Raw genomic sequence first — 20139 nt, 5'->3', positions numbered from 1 at the left:
TCACTAAATTCGTAAAATTTGGCAACCCTGCTCTCTTCAAATGGCAAGAAGCTGCACGTAGACCTACATATGAGCTGTGACTCTCATGTGGCCTCCAAAAGTCTTGAACCTGCCCATATGCTCTAGTCTGAGAAGCCAAGGATCTAGGAGAAAAGGTGAGCAGGTCATGCAGCAAGTTAGATCAGGATTTGGCATGCAAGCTCAATTATTATACCTTTCTTGTAGTCAGCAAATACCATGTCCACATTTTGTTATCTTCTAGAGCTATAGAACGAATTTCTTATAATGCACTTTTACAACCTGTAAAATCAATCACTTCATATAGTTACACTTGTACTTACTTACAGTTTTGGATTATGTGAGCCATTCTAGTTTTAACTTACCCTTTACCCTACATATCAGTAGGTTAACGGGAGACAGACTGGAGATTTTCTTCTTACCCTGGCATCTGTGGCCTCGTATGAGACGCTGACTCCTTGGTGTATGCTTGTAGTGATTTACTAATGGGCAGGCAGGGAATTGTTCAGCCTCTATCAGCCCTCGGGAGTTGAGATATTGATACAGACTAAGATAAATTTAGGCGATTTGGCTTTTTAAGAAATATTGACTAGTAATAACATGTAATAACTCAAATGGTAAATACGTTTTTAAAATCACCTTTAAATGGGTAAGAGTGCAGTGACAGTGAAAGAATGCAGTCTTGAAAACCACTACGTTGCGAGCCCACAGCCCCATCCATGCCCGTAGTTATCCACCCCTGGCACGGCAGTCAGGTAAGGGCGCTCAAGGGCGCGCTCGGAGCGCGCAGCGCGATCGCTGCCGGGGTCTGGGGCAGGCACGGCCCTGCGGCCGCGCTGCTCCCAATGACATTCCCGGCGCGTCCCGATGTGTCGGCCGGCTCCGCCGGAGCGCGCAGGTGACACGGCCGCGCCCCGCCGCCCCAAGGACGGCTTCGCCCTCTTTCACCGCCAAGTATCTGCGGAGCAGAGCCCTCCTCGGCCGAGCCCTGCGCGGGGGGGCGCGACCCCGGCCAGAGCGCCGCCGCCCCCGAGGCACCGCCCGGGGCCCGGCGAGCCCGGGACGTGCGGGCGGCCGGCGCTGTGCCCGGCGCTGTGCCCGGCGCTGTGCCCGGCGCTGTGCCCGGCGCTGTGCCCGGCGCTGTGCCCGGCGCTGTGCCCGGCGGCGGCGCGGGGCGAGGGCCGCGGGGCGGGCGCGCCGCCGCCGCTCCCGGTGCCTCCGCTCGGGCGGCTCCTGGCGGCGGCGGCGCTCCGAGCCCCTCCCGGCCGGCGGGGACGGCGGCGGCGGGGCCCGATGGCGAGACCCGGCGCTGCGTGCCCGCCGCCCGCCCGCCGGGTGATGGTGGCCGCCCGGGCGCTGCTTTTCTGGGCGCTGGTTTACAGCTACTGCGGGGTGTGCGCCTGCATCGCCGGGCTGCGGCTGCTCTGGAGCATCGGCCGGCGGCCGGGCGAGACCTTCCGCTGGGTGGTGCGGGAGAACCCCCCCGCCTGCCTCAACGACCCCTCCCTGGGCACCCACTGCTACGTCCGCATCAAGGTGAGGGCGCGGGCGGGGGGAGCGGGCCCCGCTGGGGGCGCAGGCATCCACCCCCGCGCTGTGCATGGCACCCCAGCCCGCCCTCAGTGTGGGGTGCGCTGTGCATGGCACCCCAGCCCGCCCTGCCGTGCGGGGTGCGCTGTGCATGGCACCCCTGCCCGCCCTCAGTGTGGGGTGCGCTGTGCATGGCACCCCTGCCCGCCCTCAGTGTGGGGTGCGCTGTGCATGGCACCCCTGCCCGCCCTCAGTGTGGGGTGCGCTGTGCATGGCACCCCTGCCCGCCCTCAGTGTGGGGTGCGCTGTGCATGGCACCCCTGCCCGCCCTCAGTGTGGGGTGCGCTGTGCATGGCACCCCTGCCCGCCCTCAGTGTGCGCTGCGCGGACACCCGCCGGCCCTGCCGTGTGTGCCGGCACAGCTGCGCGCACCCAGCACCTGCCCGCGCTGCCGGGGGAGCGGTGCCGTGCCCGGCCCGGCTGCGGGGCCTCAGGCCGGAGGACGCGGTGCCCGGCCCGGGTGCGGAGCCCTGGGTGGGCGGCGAGGGGCTCGTCGGCCCCGGGTCTCCCGCAGTTCGCCGCTCCCCCACCGCCTCTGCTCTCTCTGCTATTTACGGTTTGCCCAGTTTCAGCGGGGAGCTCGTTCCGTGCATCACTGTCACAGGGTAAACGTAGAGCAAGAAGCTAATTGCTGTCCCTCAGGTTGTACAGTTTAAGCCAGCAGTTAATTTCTGTACTTGTTTCAGGTCTCTACCTGTCATTTGCTCCTTTACTGAATGCTCTAAATGAAGTTTTATTAGCTAGGGTTCTTTTGCAGTTGTAGGTGAGCAGAGAATGCATAGCAAGTTTTGTCAAGTGCTATTTTTCATAAAATAAGCACGAAGATCTCTGTTCCCAGGGTTCTGTGCAATGTTTTTGTGCCAGGCAGTATTAATATAAGTTAGCGAGCCTCAGTTTGTCATGATTTGCTTGTTTTCTTTTGCTAACATCATTAGGAGGCATGTGTGGGCTTTTTCACTCATATGACATATGACATGTTCTTTTTTTCCTGTAGCACAAAGCAGTAAATGAACAGGCTGCTGGGGAAGTGAGAGGGGTATGACAGCAATAGAGGAGCATTTGGGGGCAAATCGAATTGCTGTCAATGTGACAGTTGATCACTCATTTCGGGAAATAAGAAACTCTTGTTGTTGGGTAACAGCAGGCGAATGGATTACTTTCCAAACACATATATCCTACAAATCCGTTCAGACTTCAGTAAAACGGTCAGTGTTGGAAAAGGTGGCAACATGCTATGTCTGTTCTTGGGGGGGTGAAAAAAAGGGAACAGCAGCAACTGAAAAAGTCGAGGATGGGCTTAGTTTGGGCCATGTGATATTTAAACTGCTGCTGTACAAGTGGGGATGAAATTTTCAGGAGTAAAGGGAAGTTCCTTAAAAGCAACAAATAGATTAAAATAAAAAACATGGAGGGTAAATCCCAAGAGGATACTGACTGAAAGAAGCAGCATGGAGGAGGGCTTACCCATTAGTCACTAAATGAGAAACTGTGAAAGGAGACTGAGAAACTTCTCCTTTTTATATAAAATATTATAAAATATATTTTATTAAATATAATTTTATAATAAAAAATTATAAAAGGATCAAAGGCAGAGTGACTCTGGAGAATGCTACAGATGATGTAATGACCCCAAAATCTACTAGGAATTTACTTTTACCTCTAGGGACTTCAAGTTCACTGGCAGACCAGAGGTGAAATATCAGTGTAATTAGGGGAAAAACTGAGAAAAAGTCTCTTATATCCAGAGCAAGCATAAAAAATCCAAATAGTTCCTCTTCAGAGCCCTTTCAAGAATGAAATTATAAATTAATGGGTTTGCTGTTCATTAGTGACTTACAAGTGTCAAGATATCTCAGAGCATTTGAAGTGTCTTTGGCAAGAAAACCTTTTTTGTATGTATTTGTTGTCCTTGCCCTGATATTAGCTCTTGATGTACAGCAAAAGCACTGAGTTTTTCTCTCTTTTTTGAAGAAGCAGAGACAGTGCAGGCTTGGACATTTGTTCAGGAGCTGTACAACCCTTCTTCCTGTAGCTTCTTCCACATGACTTATAAACAGTATTTTGTGAGCTAACTCCCAGCTTCTTTACACACTTCTGTGTCAGAATTCAGTAAAACCTCTAGGTCATAATCACAATTTATTTAAATTCTACTGGATTTGACCTTCACTCGGCGTAAGCTTGTGTACATCCATTCAATGGCATTTCAGTGTGCAGCTTCTGCAATAAGTAAGTTGCCTGCTTTTAATTCTCATGAGACCCATTTTCTTAAAAGATGCATCAGAAACTGACTATTGACAAGGCAGAAAGAAGATTATAACATTAAAGCTTAATTTTCTGGAGTGAGTCTGAAACCTAGAATGATAAAGACTAGCACTAATGTCTTGCTTTCTAGTTACTTAATTTTGATTGCTTTTGGTTGTTAAGAATCCATGTGGTTCTTTATCGTGCCAGGTTGCAATGTGATGGTTTTAAACAGTTGCATAATCTTACCAGCTAACTGAAAGATTGGGAGTGCATTTAAAGTATACTGCAGTTTAAAGTCTTTCTGTAAAGCACATGACTGGTGTCTCTGTGGAAGCAGTGTGCTTGCTGTGACAATATCCTGCATTTCCCAGTGGCTGTGGCAGGCAGTGCTCTGGCAGAAGCGTTTGTGTGCTCAGGGCAGGGCTGGCCCAGGGGCACACAGGCAGGGATTGGGGATGGTCCTTCCTGGAAGAAGCTGTGGTGGGTGTGCAGGGTGTGGGATACTCAGCATTGGCAGCGTGCAGCAGATACCTGATCTCAGAAGTACAGAAGGCTTCAGCTTCAAAACTGATCATTTGATGGTTTTTTAGGTGCAATATATTGTTTCTTAGAATATGGTCTGAAACATCATCATTCTCAAATCCCAAAATAGCAGTTCTATGCAGGAATAAACACACCTCTTTTTTCTCTTATTTTAGGATTCAGGCTTACGATTCCACTATGTGGCTGCTGGAGAAAGGGGCAAACCACTCATGTTGCTGCTTCATGGCTTTCCAGAATTCTGGTAAAACTCCCTTCACCATTTTCTATTATAAAAGAGGCTGCATAAGATATCCAAGGACGAACATCTCTGCCTAAGTATCCCCAGTGTGATCTCCCTTATATGTATTGATGAATACTAACGGCATGAAGTTTCAGTAGGCAACAAACCATTGAAACATTTTTTTTTTAACTGCAGCATCTGCTGCAGTTAAAAATTTTCCTTCAGACTAATACAAACCAACCATCTTTTTAGTACTGTCAATCCTTTTTTCCTCAGGTATGTAGTCTTTCCTGCAAACTTTGTGAAGGAACTGCTAATTTTAAATAAGTTTCCTGTTTGGATAGTACTTGTACTATATGGCTAAACTTATGAATTATAGCAGAGGGTGTTGAAATCCATTAAGGATCCATTATATGTTAAATGCAATCTGGATTGCTCCATTTATTAAAAATACTATACATTAATTTTTAACTGGGGGAAGGGAAGAACTGTGAGTTCTATAGGCTATTGTACAGCCTAATTTCAGAATGCTACTCAGGGAAAAAGGTTCTATTATTAGCTCATCACAAGATGAATGATGAATCAAACCCAATCCTAAATGTTTGTTTATAACTATGAAAAGCAGTCATGTGTCCAATGATTTAACCAAATTGCTCAGGCTGTCATTGTCAGGTTTAACTAGTGAAGCATGGCTTACAGAACTTCCACAGAAAAACCAGTAAGGGACTAAGGGAAGTGCTAATGCCAGTAATTCTGCAAGGTAAATGATCCTTCTCCTTTCCAAACTCAGCTGTGGGGCTGGAGGCCACTGCTGGAGCTGTGAGCTTTCCATCTCTACTCAGGTCACCCCATGCTACACTGACCCAAGCAGAAGAGAGGTCAGTTCTCTTCCCTCAGCAATTTCCCCTAGGTACTGATGCCCTTGAGGCTGATGGGACAGTCACATTTATGTTAAATTTTCAAAGAAGCACATTATTCTAGTAATAAATCGCTATCTAAAATGAATAAAGCTGCAAACTTCGATTGAAAGGACAGTTAGGCCAGTGCATATTCTATTCAAACATTATGCATATAAATATGCATAAAGCACATTCTAATACAGTCAGGCAATGAGACTACAGCTTATTTTCCCTATGGAGGAATAGTGATGGAGAAATTAGCATTTTATAGACGTATTATACTGAGATCAGGTATATTATTTTTAAAAAGCAGAAAGTAATTCTTACAGTTTAGAATAGTGAGTCAGGCTATAAGTGGCAGCCACTGGATTGTATTGTCTGACCATTCAAAAGGGATGAATAAAAAAACCTGTTATGTGGGTCACTGGGACCCCCAATAGCATAGTTTCTATCAGTGTTTTTAAAAAGAACACTAATTTCTAATAGTCTGTAAAGCAGTCATTTTACCAATATTTGTGTTAGGTTGTTCATTCACTCAGTGAATAATTTTTCATTCAGGAAGAGTGATTGTTCTGAGAGCAAAAGATAAAATAACCAAAATTTAAGAGAGGTATAAAGCAGCATCAAATTTTTATTGTTTGTCTAGGAAAACAAAAAGGATATTATCCACAATTACAGTTCTTAATTTTAAAAAATTCTCTGCCTTCAAATGTCTCAAGGTTATAGACAGGACAAATATAACCAGACAATAGTGACCACTAAGAGTGATAGAGAATGCCTGAGGGTGACAGATCACTAAAGCACCAGAGCCAATGAGTGTTTTTGATGCATACAAACTTGAAAATAAATAGATTGTGGATGGTTAATAATAAAATCCTTGAAATTTGGCGCAATGTGTTGAGGCAGCTGAGTACTTACAAGTTGTGTGTGAGCTGCTGCATTTTATACTACTTGCCTTTTAGAAAGAATGCGATCAGAAGGTCTCAAAATAGATTCAACCTAATGAACATGGAGCCACTCACAACTCAATTTCCAAATTCTGCTTGCAAAGCAGTTGTCCAGTAGTTATATATCATATGGGATAAGAGGGTTTCTTTGAATATAAAACCTACCCATTTGATAGGTCAGACATTTGGAGACTGATGGATTGTTGTGAAAACAGAGGATGAGAATAGCTTGTAGACATTTTCTGAAAACAAAAAATAGTTGATTTATTTATTTATGGGCCAGGTTTTTTCTTCTTACTGAAGTATATGGAATAGCTGCAACAGTTACCATGGCAAATTCAGCTTCCAAATCATTATATAATGCCTTTAAAAAATTCATTCCTGGGGATCTCAGCTAAACCTTGTCTTAGCATTATATAGCACTGAAATAAAAATGTTCTGACTGTTTTGTTTATATGAATACAGCTTTGTATCACTGAATGTTCCTGTAACATTGTTTAAATTCAAAGGCCCTAATAGGCTGGAAGCAAAGGTAAAGTGGAAGAGCCCATGGTCTGACACAGACACTGCTTGGATTAAGGTAGAATTCTGTGCATCACTCTTACCAACCACCAATGATCCAAATGTTATATATTCTTTATCTGAAACTGTTGAAATAAGCAGAAGTAAGAGCTAGATCCTAGCACAGAGGGATGCAGTCACTGTTATATATATCCAGAAGGGTCATGTTTTTCATAGATCTTTCTATTGCAGTGTAAGATAAGGCCATGTCTGTCTTGGCACTGGCTATCCTGAAATTTATTTGGTTTCAATAACAGCTGAAGGGGAGGTAGTTCTTGCAGGATAAGACCCACCATTTTCTTTTTATTTTTCCTTCATAACACACATCTAGTCACTACATACAGTTGCAGAGTGAGAATAGCCCAGGCCTTGGCCTGAGTTCTTGTCTTTGTATGCCTTTTGATGTATGTAATGCTATCACTCTTTTCCATGGAAACATAAGGATGAAATACTTTGTCTAGTACCAACACACTGAGAGAGCTTGCTCTGCAACAGTTCTGGTACAGAGACACAGATGAAAGTGTACACAGGATAAATCTATAAACTTCATCAAGATCATTTGCTATTAACTAGATTTCTTTCTTTGGTTTATTTATGAATTATCTGACATTCTTATTCTGAACAGAAAAAAAAAATGCAGAACATAGCTGCCATGGAGAAGAGAAAGCTTTTCAGACCTTACTTTTTTGATGCTACCATGGCTCCAAGGATAAAACAGAATACCCCTCCCAGTGCTCTGGTTTATGCCTGCTTCCTTTGCAGCAAAGGGACTGTGCCAGACTCCAGGAATTGTTGAAAAACCCTGGCTCTGGCCATGCCCCCTTTCTGGCAGCTGCACTTTGTTACTGGGGAATTCAAGAAGCAAGCACAAAACTACTGCAGCCACAAAGGATCATCAGCACAGCACAGAAAGAAAAGAGAATCTCATAGCAAACAAAGCCATGCTAGTTTACCCCCAAATATTTGGGTGCAAAAGCATTGAGTGCATTTTTTGTATCATACTGCTTGACCTTGTAACTCCAACTTTTTTTCCCCTTTGTTAGGTATTCTTGGCGCCATCAATTGCGGGAATTTAAAAGTGAATATCGAGTGGTGGCCCTGGATTTGAGAGGTTATGGAGAAACAGATGCTCCTCCTCACAAAGAAAATTACAAGTTAGATTGCCTGATAGCAGACATAAAGGATATTTTGGAATCTCTAGGTGCGTTAGTAGAAGAAAAACCTACTTGACTCATAAATGACTTGATTTTCTAGGAAAAAAAACCCCACATAAATATCTAGGACTGTTTTATATATATATATGAATTACAGATGGGTATAGATATAAATCTAAGGATACTAATATTTTTGGACAATTATAAATGAAAAAGGTTTGTTTTCTAATAACAATGTGTATGTCAGTGTAAGCAAGATGTAAAGATAATTTTTCCATCATGAGTTTCGAGAAGAAAATTCCTATGTGCTGTAAAATCCAGCAGTACAAACCTATGGGCTTTTTCCCTAAGATGTTTTTCCTCTTAACCACTTGCACTTAGTGGATAATATTCTGAGTTAGAGTATTAAAAGCACTTGCAGACCAAGGAATTTATATCAGATGCCATTCTTCTTGCACAAACAAAACATAATAAATATAGTGGGCTTTACAGACTGATGAGAGTACATCTGCTGTATTGAAAAAAAACCAAGAGAGCCCTCTGAAAATACTACTCCTGCACAACAGTCAGTTCTCAAGAGCTGAATCACTCTGTCTTACACAACAGTGAGTGCAGAAGGGAGGATGAGGGCCACGCTGCTCTCTGGGGCAAATATACAGTGCAAAGGTCTAGAGCTGAAGTGCAAAATTTGCCCCTCCAGTTCAGTTTGGAGCCTCCCTGTTTGGGTGATAAATTGTAACCCCTGGTGAAGGGTATTTCCCTTCCACACCAAGAGCAACGCAAGGGATTAAATTGTCATTCTCTGAATCATTTTAATTCCCTGGATACTCTAGCAATAGTAAAACAACTTACTGCATTTCATGTGAAGAAATAATAAAGCAGTGATTCAGGTTCTGAGATTTGAATTTAGGATTTGCTTTGCTTGTGATATTTGAGTATTGGCAAAAGATTGGGCAGGCAGTCCTTACACAGTGTTGACATTTTCCAGCCTTTGCTGGTTGTGTTAATCTCCATGGTAATGCCATGGTTATGCTTGAGAAGTGCTCTCAGCATAATTCAATTTCAGAGGGATTTAATTTTTTTTTGGAAAAAGCACTTCAGAGCCTTGTTATCTTTGTTTGTCCTAATCCCAAGTTAAATTCTTTTGGAGGACTTGATTACATCAAAAGTGCTCCGAAAGATTTCTATCCAAGAGGGTTTATAAGGTTCTTTGACAACTGTGTCCAAATTTATGTCAGAATTCTAAACATCTTGGCTTTTATATGTTTCATTTGTAGTCTATGTGCTCAACATTCCAGTCCTCAATGAGGAGGGTGATGGTATCTTACACTATAGAATGTTGTTTTCCAGCAGTGGTTAAAGAAGGGGTGGTTAAGCTTTCAAAACACTTGGTCACTCTCCTGCTCATGCCTCTTCCATTGCTGCTAAAATACAATTTTTATTGATGAAAGAGTAAGTATGTGAATGTCCAGAACTTAAAAAATTGCCAATAAAACAGCTTATGGAGAAAAGCTACAGGCCTCCTAAGTATATAAACAGGAGTGTTTTACACGTGCTATATATATGGCTGTTAAGTGTAATGCCCACTTTTGCATAAGGATGGCATTGAGTGCTTAGATAACCTCTCATATTCAGAGAAATTCGTTAGGATTAATTTTGCTCTGGAGGTGCTCAGGAGATTGCTCAGTCTTCTTGTCTGCAGTTTCAAATTCCAAACTCCCTAAACATGGCAAATGTATGTGTGTTACAATGCCTGCAGACTGAACTGTCTATCTGAGCCTGCCCTGGCCAAGATGTGAACAGGGTGGCCATCTGCACACTGAGTGACTTTAGGGTGACTTGGAGGTAATATAGTTAAAGTTTAATGAAGTCAAATTAAATACTTTGAAGTATTTGTAGATTTTTGAACTATGACAGTGCCCTATTTTTTCTGACCGTTAGTAATGGAAGCAGTACAGTATTAAAGTTACATTATTAAATGTGCTGAACCACCTGTTTAGCCCAATAATGACTTTACTGTATGTGATAATTTCTGTGGATACTAATTCCTTTGAAATAAAAGCATGTATCTGTGTTTATGTGGTAGGATACAACAAGTGTGTGTTGATTGGCCATGACTGGGGAGGAATGATCGCTTGGTTAGTTGCCATATGTTACCCTGAAATGGTGACTAAGCTGATTGTGGTTAATTTCCCCCATCCTTCTGTATTTACAGGTAAGTTTTACAGTAGTTTTACAGTAGTTTTACAGAACCAACAGCCTGCCTCAGTAGGTGAGCTGGCAGTGCTCTATGGCTCTCACAGTCTGGACTGTATTTTATGAAGCAGTAAGATATCAAGTGTTTATTTGACTGCTGGAAATAAATTTATTGTAGCAAGTGGGAATGCTTGAAACAAAAGTTACAGATTTTTTTTTAATCCTTGAGGGTCCACAAACATATTTTTCATATACATTAATCTGTTTTGTCCCACTTTATCAGGAAAAAATTCCCAAAGAGGGCTCTATATTGTATTACGCTTCGGTAAAGACTGCACTGCATTATTAAATCTGCATAAGCCTGCCTTTGTATGAATGTGAACCAGACATTAGAATCACATCCTGATTTAGGTGACAAGTGACAATTTACAATCTGGTGCAATATTCATTGGAATAAGTCTTTCCAGGCTACTTACTAGATGCTCAGAAATATGCCAGTAGTTTGCTGAAACAGGACTTGTTTCGCTATTTGTTGTGTGATAGAGTTGAGTTAGTCCAACACTCAGAATTACAAAACTTTTCATAGAATGGAATTATATCAACATTCAGTAATGAAAAGGAAGGTACTACCTCACTAATTTTAATTTTTTCAGTTGCTGGCCTTACCCTATCTCCATTTACAAAGTCACCCCATTTCCCCATAAATAGCTAAGAATATTCAGCACCGCTTTAATTTTCATTTCAATTGAATGTAAATCTGACTTTACACTGTGGGATCAGCCACATCATTCACATTTGTTCTCACAGTATTCTTGGGTACCTTTCTAAGATACTAAAGAACATTTTCCAGGTGGTTAATCCACACTTACCCATGGAGAGGCCTGTTCACCACATGAGCAAGTAGAAGCTTTTTGCAGTGTTTTCACTGAGACCAGGAGTGAGGCTGTAGAGAAGACAATTGCATTTTTTTACAGGTTTTGTTTGCATGTTTGTTGAACTACAAAATCTGTTCTGTAGCTTGACAAATTCTCCCTACATCAAATTTATTCTACTGTGGATTAAAAGAAAATACAGTTTGTAAATAGTACAGAAAAGTAAAGTGATGAGTGCTGAAAATGGCCCATCAGGAAAAATATAATGGTTAATATAATGTATAATGCAATGGTTAATGTGTACAATATGAAAGTTTAGAAGATAGTAAACACTTCAATTTATGTTAGCTTAAAACCCATTTTTATTCACTGTCATAATTAGCATTTCAGAAATATGTCCTGTGTTGGGAATGCAGTTTTTACATTCCTGAATTTGCACCTGTAAAGGAAAAATTCTAGACTTCCTAGTACCTGCACACATGGTGTGCTTGCTTTGAGAATTTGAATGTCAGTGTTGGCTCTTGAAACTCACTGGAGACACAGATTTACAATTACAAAAAAAACAAAAACAAAAACAAGTAGTCAATGCAATTTTGTTATATATAATTTTCTTTTGCTATATATGCTCCTATGTCTTTAAAAATGACTGTAAAAATCTTTAAAAAGTGAGTCTATGTAACCTTGATTACAGTTCTTGAAATTGCCAAGATGACACTGTTAGAAAAATTCTATACTTGTATGAACAGGAGTGATGCAGTCTTTAGAATGCCACTGGATCATCACCTACAGATTTCGGTGCATCACATAATTGATGAGATAAATACCTATTTATGCCTTTTATTCCATATCTGGAAAAAAATGCTTTGGACTAGCTAATAGATCTCTACAAATGACACAAATAGACCTTTAAGTGAAAACCTACCACACAATTAAACTCTCCAGTGTTTCTGTCCTCACCTAATCTTTGGCAAACTTTTGTTTTGCTGGCTGTTTCTATTAACATATATAAAAGAAGTATCTTTTAATGGCCCCATCATATATTTACTCCTGAAACAATAATCATCTTTTGTCACACAGCATAATTTAATGTAATATTTTTAAAACATTCCTTTAAGTTTATAAAATAGTAATACTAATAATAATTTTGTTTGAGCCATCAGTTTTCATTTTTAATTCATGGACATTTTTGTTTCAGAATACATTCTACGACATCCATCACAATTGATTAAATCTGGTTACTACTTCTTTTTCCAAATGCCATGGTTTCCTGAATTCATGTTTACACTAAATGATTTCAAGGTGAGCAAAATGAGTGCTCTTGTTTATATATCTAACTGTGAGTAATGGAAGAATTGCCACCTACATTGATCCCTTCTGATGTAGTCATAATTACTGGAAAAAATATGGAGCTTTCTAATTTTTCTTCTTAAGCTTTATATAAAGTAGCATACAAGTACATAGAGTCTCTGAGATTGACTCTAACTTCTGTATTTCTGGGAGGTGCTGAGGGATGTACTTTTAACCTCCAGCACTGCAGTGCATTAGTCCACCTAGAGAGTCAGCTGGTTTGACTTGTGCCCATGCCAGTGGGACACGGTTGGTGCCTGGGGAATTCCTGCTGACTTCTCTGAAGTTCCTGTGTGCAGTGGGACATCCTCTGATCTCTGAGCCTGCTGCAGGGCAGGCAGTGTGGGAGTCTGGGCATCACATTCTGCCAGGTGATTAATTCTGCCTGAGAAGCCAAGGCCAGCGCTTTGTATAACCTGAAATAGGCAGGAGCAGATAGAAAAGGACGAGACAGCTGTAGGATACACCCTCCTACACACCAACAGCCCTGTGCAGAGCTCCCAGTGCTGCACACACAGGGCACAGCCAGCTAGGAGGTCATGAACTATCCTCCCTCCTGCCCTGTCACCTCTCCATCACAAAAAAAAACCTATGTGCCTGCACTTGCCTTGCCTATCACAGGCAGCAGGTCAGGATGCAGTAACTTGGTAATACTGGTATTTCTCTGTACTTGATTTACACATAGCTTTCTAAAAACTCATTTGAACCATTCATTGTACTTTGAACATAAATAGATTTATAAATATGCATAAACAGATTTTAGAAAGATGTGTCCTGTTGAAGGAGAGAAATCCCATTTTCCAGCTATCTTACATAATATCTTTTTCATCTTGCTTTTATAGGTTCTGAAAAGTTTATTTACCAGCCAGGCCACTGGAATTGGAAGGAAAGGCTGCAGATTAACTGCAGAAGATATTGAAGCGTATCTCTATGTCTTTTCACAACCTGGAGCATTAACAGGACCCATTAACCATTACAGAACTATTTTCAGGTCAGTACAATATTCCCAAAGGAAAATATTCTAGAGAGTCCCCTGGAGCCCAGAAGTGTTCCTGCAGTTCCCCTCCTGCTGCTGAACCAGGGGAAAAACCCCAGGTGGGCACGGGCTCAGTACAGCAGTGAGAGGCCAGGTGTGTTCTGTGAGGGGTCCACACAAAATGGCAAAACAGAGTGCAGGAAAGGAAAATCTTTATTTCAAAAATCTAATAAAGCAAAGACCCTTCCTCATTCACAGCCCCCATGGCAATCCCAAAAATCCACCTCTAAATAATACTTTAAAAATTAACATCAGCTTATTGTTTGCATTACAACCCATATTATGATAGTATCTATCACTGGGTTATATTATTACATAATACTACTAGATGATATGGCATCCAAGAACGTTACCCCCACTTGTAATTTTACAAAACCATATGTGGCACAATTCTATTGTGTTCAGACTATTTCTTTTTTTCAGAAAGGTGGGAGAGGTAACTTTCATAACTAAGCCTAAAACTAACCTGCCTTCGTTTGGGTTTGGGGTTTTTTTGTTCCTTTATTGGTCTTAGCAGACTCACTTCAGAGAGGAAAACAGAGATAACATCGTAATAGGAAATATTTTTGCAAGATTATTATTTATTTTCTCAAACAGTTTTCTAATGGTTTTAACTTTCCTGAAATGAATTGGCTTGGCCTTATAGACTGACACTCCCTTCTTATCTGCCAAAAACAGGGCCAAAAGTGTTAACTCTGCATATATTCTACTTATAGCACTAACTTGAAGGATTGTATCAAGAAGAGTGCTATTGAACTTGTTTTTCCTTTACTGTCTCCAGTCTTCAGCAGTGATAAATGTCCTGCATACTTCTCTAGCAAAAGACCAGCTTCCCAATGTCCTTTAAAATGGCAATTCCCTGCTTTCTCTAAACTCGGGCAGTAGATGTTTGAAGTAGATTAACTTTTCATTTTCCACGGTCCAAATTTTACTGCCACTTTTATTGCTCCTTCTGTGCCATCCATGCTGTCACTGTCAGCAGGGCAATCAGCAGGGAAAACACTGTGAGAAAAACAAGGATCTGAGCTAGGTGCTGAGACAGAACTGGAACGAGAGAGCAGAAAGCCGACCCCAAGCACGGCTGACAGTGGGGAATAAACGAGATGGCCGTGCTGGTGACAGTACACTGATTTAAAGCTGTGCAGAGAGCAGCCGGTGACATCAGCCGGGCTGTCCCAGGGCCACGGGGCTGCCCGGCTGCTCCCGGCCCCGCAGCCGTTCTGCAGCAGCCCCGGGCAGGGCTGAGGAGGAGCTCAGAGGGTGAGCGCCCCGGGCCCTGCTCGTTCCATCGCCCACTGCACTCGCTTCGCTGCCTGTGCGCAGTCACCAGATGCTCCTCTGACAGCGGCAGCGACGTGCCTGTGATGGCTGAATTGCTCTGGGAGTCACATGGGGCAAATGGAAGAGTTCTGAATGTTTAAACTATTGTTTCAGGCCTTTCCAGACTCAAAAAGAAGGTGTAGTATCAGTTATAAGTCAGAAAGTATCTTCGCAGTTGTTAATTCCTCCATTTGTGTATGTTTGCTCATTGTTTGCTTTATTCTTCTAATGAAAGTAGCCCTGCACTGAATTCAGAGAATCTCATCTAGGTGCTGTCAGCCACAGTGCAGCAGGCTTGGGACTGCAATGAAAAGATCAGTCATTCAGTTCTTTCATCAGTTCTGATGGTCACACCTTAGGGGTTGGGAATCAAATATGAAAACTGGGTTGGAATTTTCCCTTTCTATCATCTAAGTCATTAAGCAGCACTTGGATGCTATTGAGCTGTATTCACCATCATTCCCAGTGGGCTGACACTGGTGACCCACGTGTTAAAGGTTTCCAACTCATTACTATCCACTTGCAGTTTCATTCTTCAGAGCCTAATTTTTCTGGAATGTTATTTCCAGAGAGATGATTGAAGTAACCTACTTCCACCCATCACTAATACATCTTTTCATAAGTAGCACAGTAGTCATTCCCTTCACTATATATTAAATACAAACACTTTGAGAATAAATCCAGAAAGTTTTTCTATCATACTTGGTTAAGAGAGATAGGTAACAAGCTGGAACTTGAATTTCTTCTGATATGCCATATCAGAATTTGTTTAGAAAATGGGATTAATTCTCCTAGAACAGTTAAGTACTTCACTGTTTACAGAAAAGCTGTATAACAATGTATGAAGGTCTGAGTCTGTTTTTCAAAGACATCACCATTTCATAAATGGAACTTCCCTTTCTAAATGGGAAATCTGTGCATTAATCGTTATTAAAGACGATTTCTAGAAACTTCAGGCATGAAATAACTTCCCATATTCCAGACTGAACAAAAATATAGTGTAGTTCATAGGCATTAAAGAGTGACAAAAAAAAGCCTGTAAAAAGCCTGATACAGTTTACCTAAGTGAAGCTACAAATCTTGCAAGGCACAAAACAGTAAACTCTACAGAACTGAAGAAACGCACATTAATAGTGAAGAGATCCAGGATACTGGATTAAAAGGTAAAGAGATTAGAGTAAATGCACTGAATCAGATCATCAGATGATCAATTTTTAAAACTGGTACTATGAATAAGGTGTGGTTCAGTGGGTGAGGCCAGGTTGTTTGCAAAACGAGATTTAAATGCGCTGGTAAAAAAGGCCTTTTTAAGAATTCTTGTAATTCATAGATCAAAATGAAATTATTATCTGAAATTATCTTTTATTAACATTTCTTGACTTCACATGTAAGTAGAGAGGAAGAATGTCTTCAAAGTCTCAATTTCTTTGTCTTACTTTAAACTAAGACATGTCACCTTCCTTGTCTTGCTCTTTCTACAGTCTCCTAACTAACTCCTAAGTTTAAAACTAGTACTTACGTATGTTGTAAAACTTTATTTAGGAAATTTTTTATACATTACTGGTTTAAAATAATCTTATTTTTGCATTAATATAATAAAGATTTGTATCTGATCAGATGGAATCTGTTTTGAATTGTCACAGCTGGTCTGTCACTGTATGTGGCTAAAAGTAGGCAATTCAAACTTAGTTAAATTTTTTAGCATCTTTGAAATGTGCTGGAATAAATTCTCAATCAATTTTGGGTTAATGCTGAAAAGTTTTTCATTCTAGCTACTTGCATCTTTCATAATGGCTCTAATATGAGGTAATATTTATAAAATATTCAATTTTAAATAACTGCATTAAGAAAAAGAAAAAAAATACTGAAAGTTTAAGTAGGTCATTTTTGGTAGAACTTGGAGTTACAGGGGTTTTTTTGGTATTGTAGAAGATATTGTGGAACCTAGAAAGTTTACAGTGAGATTCACTGCATTGATTTCAAAAGCTTTGTTGAATGAAATACGTCTTGGTGATTTTTAAATTAAAATAAGACTTAAGTAAGTGTGTTTTATTTTTAAAGCTGCCTACCTCTGCAGCACCATGAAGTCATCATGCCAACCCTGCTGTTATGGGGAGAAAGAGATGCGTTTATGGAAGTTGAGATGGCAGAAATTACAAGGATTTATGTTAAAAATCATTTCAGATTAACTATTTTGTCCGAAGCCAGTCATTGGCTCCAGCAGGATCAACCTGACATAGTGAACAAGTTGATATGGACCTTTCTTAAGGAAGAGACAAAAAGAAAAAGAGAATGACTGTTTGTACATGTTTTAAGGGGTCTAAATAAAAGCTCTTCAGATTTAAAACCTAATTGTTATCAGGGCCATATTTCCAGCCTGCCTTCTATTTTGAGCTCTGTTAGAGAAAAGTGTTTTCATTGTACTGTACATTTGGACACTAATCGTACAGCTAAAAGAAGTGAGTATGAGAATATATGATACCAACATTGGTTTTACTTGTATACTTGTATTTTGCACATAAAAACACCTGCCTTAAAATACATACGTATTTGTACAGAAAGAAAATCATGGAAAGTTGCTTGGTTTTGTTTTCTCCCTTGCTTTACAGTTTTAATGTGTGGTGCCTTTTACAAATTTATAATGAAACAATAGAGTGGTGCCATACTGAAGAAAGTCACAAGTTTTCATTCTAGATTTGCCTGAATTTTTTTAATGTATTTTATCATTAAACAGTAATTAACTCTTTTTATCTATATTTTAGCATACTGAACGTTTGAAAATTTTCTGGGTACGTTTCTAGTCTTCAAGTGAATAATGATTCGTATCTTGTTGTATTGTTGAATGCAGCTGCTTTGTGCAATGTGTTTTTCTTTCTTGACTAAAAAATGGGAAACCTGTACACTCCACATCTCTGAACAAGAACAATGGAAAATTAAGATATAACATGTATCAAATCCACCTCTGTCTAATAAAATGCAACTTACACGATTCTCTTTATCTGACTTCTTATGGGAAGATTGGCTGAAGCTAAGAACTTGGTCTAAAAAGCTGGAGTGTCTGGTCCGGTAATGAGCCTGGACACTCATTCTATGCTTCTTGTAATTTCTTGAAAATAATGCCTCATTGTTGGCATTATCCTTCCCGTGTCAGCAACTACTGTTCTTGTCTCCAAGAACTGCTGCCAAGTTCCTGTGTTTACAGGAGGAAGAGGCACAGTGATTATGGACACAAAGGGTAGAATTAACTTGTGTGTGATGGCAGGGGAGAAGAAAATGTATGCTAACTACAAAGGGAAAAGAAGCAAAAATACGAGACCACAGAATAGGTGTCACCTGCCTATCAGGTTTCCAAAGCCCCCCTCTCCACCTGCAGAGCAAGCACAGTGCCCTGGAATCAAAGGTGAACAAGAGCCCACCGGGGGAGGCATCAGGGTCAGGTGAGCCTGAACCAACTGTCCACATGAGAGCAGAACAGAGCCGAGAGGTACTGGGGAGTCTCAACACATCCCCACACTGCCATGGGTGTCATCATGTCTTTTGAGCCACTGTGTCCCACTCGGGTACTCGGTGCAGTCCCTGCTCAGTGTTACCTCACAAGGAAGGACCAAGCGGTGCTGTCTGCCCAGAATTAGCTCGTGGCTGGAGACCTGCTCCCGTCCCCTTCTCCAAATCCCAGAAGAGTCTCCTCAGGATCATGACAATGGTGTTGAACTTGCCTCCTTATATCCACCACTGGTACCTGCCTTTCAAGCATTTTTCCCTGAATACTTTCAGCACATATCAACTTAAATGGTTATGTGCTTCTCTTACTTGCACTGTGAAGCTGGAAAGGCTCTCCCTTGTCTCAGGAGGTGGCACAGAGAAACTTCTATGACCTGTGCAGTAGTTTTGCTCTGTCAAGACAGCCAGTGCTGGAGGGAACGGATTTTCCTGCAGAGCACCGGCTGGCTGGAAGCTGCAGCCCGTTCCTTCCCCCCGGCAGGGGCACAGGGCAGGGGCACAGGGCACGGACGCACGGCAGGGGCACGGGGCAGGGGCACAGGGCACGGACGCACGGCAGGGGCACAGGGCACGGACGCACGGCAGGCAGGGCTGCCGGGGAACGCCGGGCCCCGCACGTGAGGGCGCTGCCCTCGAGGGCGAGGCGGGAACGGCCCGCGGCTGGGCGGCAGGGGGCGCCCTCCCGGCGGTGCCCGCACTCGGCCGGCCGAGGCCCCGCCCCATCAGAGGCCCCGCCCCGTCGATGAGGCCACGCTCTCTCCTCGGGTTGCCTGCCGGGGGCGGGGCCATGCCAGTGCCGCGAACCCTCATTGGCGGAGGCCCTTGCTGGCCCCGCCCCGCGAGCGGCGCGGGGAAGGCGCCGCGTCCCGCTCGGCGCGGGTTCCGCGTCTCTCCTCTCCGGGGCCGGTTACTGCCCGTGCCCCGAGCGCCGTCCCGGTGCTCTCCGCCAGTGCGGCCGCCAAGGCACCGACTGCCACTCCCGCCCCGCGCGTCTGTCGCCGTGCCGGGCGCGGGGCGAGTGGCAGCCGGCACATGGCGCGCTGCGGCGGCGGCGCGGCCCCGAAGGGCCCCGGCCCGGCGGCGGCGGAGCGGCAGCGGCTGAAGGAGGCGCTGGCCGAGCAGCTCCGGCAGGACCTCGACAGGTGGGCGCGGGGCGGCGGCCGAGCCGGGGGCGGCCCCGGGCGGGGCGGGGACTCGCGGTAACGGTGCCGTCCCGCAGGCTGCTGGCGGAGGGGACCCACTCCGACGTGACCTTCCAAGTAGGCGACGAGGAGGTGCGGCTGCACCGGGCGGTGCTGCTGGCGCGGGCGCCGCTGGTCTGCGAAGCTCTGGCGGGGGGGCAGCTGCAGCTGGACGGCATGGAGCCCGCGGAGTTACGGGAATTCCTGCGGTGAGTGCGCGGCCGCGGCAGGATTGATGGGCTGGCCCCGGCACCACCTCTGTTGTGCCCTGCCTCTTCTTTTTTCCCAATGCCAGCACCTGTTTTAAAGCTTTTCCCATTCAAGGCAGTACCCTCACAGCCTTCCTGTAGAGTTTGCAGAGGACTTTTCTGTAACTTCTTTCTTTTCCTCTGCCTTTGTCCTTCTGCTGATGGCACATGGCTGTACTCTGCACCTTAGCGTGCTTTTTTTATGGTATGTAAAGGACTCGTGATAGAAAAAGAGAAAAAGTCAACAAAAATCCTTTGAGAT

General features: G+C 43.2%; 2 protein-coding genes across 2 annotated transcripts in view; both read left to right on the top strand.

Annotated features, from left to right (window-relative positions):
• Positions 1-1300: 1300 nt before the first annotated feature.
• EPHX4 (epoxide hydrolase 4) lies at positions 1301-17936 on the top strand. The gene is made up of 7 exons (XM_066193109.1): positions 1301-1554; positions 4551-4636; positions 8066-8223; positions 10263-10391; positions 12440-12543; positions 13434-13582; positions 17009-17936. The coding sequence occupies exons 1-7, from the start codon at positions 1312-1314 to the stop codon at positions 17241-17243; spliced, it is 1104 nt and encodes a 367-aa protein (XP_066049206.1). The 5' UTR covers positions 1301-1311; the 3' UTR covers positions 17244-17936.
• A 1424-nt stretch (positions 17937-19360) lies between these two features.
• The window catches only part of BTBD8 (BTB domain containing 8), a 36206-nt gene continuing 35427 nt past the window's right edge, over positions 19361-20139 (top strand). The window contains exons 1-2 of the mRNA XM_066192475.1: positions 19361-19590; positions 19668-19838. Coding sequence (XP_066048572.1) covers positions 19481-19590; positions 19668-19838 — 281 coding nt within the window. The 5' untranslated portion in view covers positions 19361-19480. The remainder of the gene's footprint in view (positions 19591-19667; positions 19839-20139) is intronic.

Source organism: Chamaea fasciata, unplaced genomic scaffold (assembly GCF_029207755.1).
Source record: "Chamaea fasciata isolate MVZ Bird 193981 ecotype frontalis unplaced genomic scaffold, bChaFas1.0.hap1 SCAF_10, whole genome shotgun sequence".
In the NCBI taxonomy this organism is placed as follows: Eukaryota; Metazoa; Chordata; class Aves; order Passeriformes; family Sylviidae; genus Chamaea; species Chamaea fasciata.
This window is presented reverse-complemented; position numbering and strand designations above follow the sequence as displayed.

Excerpts from the sequence above, each read along its gene's own strand:
- EPHX4 (XM_066193109.1), top strand. The coding sequence starts at position 1,312 with ATGGCGAGACCCGGCGCTGCGTGCCCGCCGCCCGCCCGCCGGGTGATG. Across the intron at positions 4,637-8,065 it reads CATGGCTTTCCAGAATTCTG|GTATTCTTGGCGCCATCAAT; the intron begins GTAAAACTCCCT and ends CCCCTTTGTTAG. Across the intron at positions 13,583-17,008 it reads CATTACAGAACTATTTTCAG|CTGCCTACCTCTGCAGCACC; the intron begins GTCAGTACAATA and ends TTATTTTTAAAG.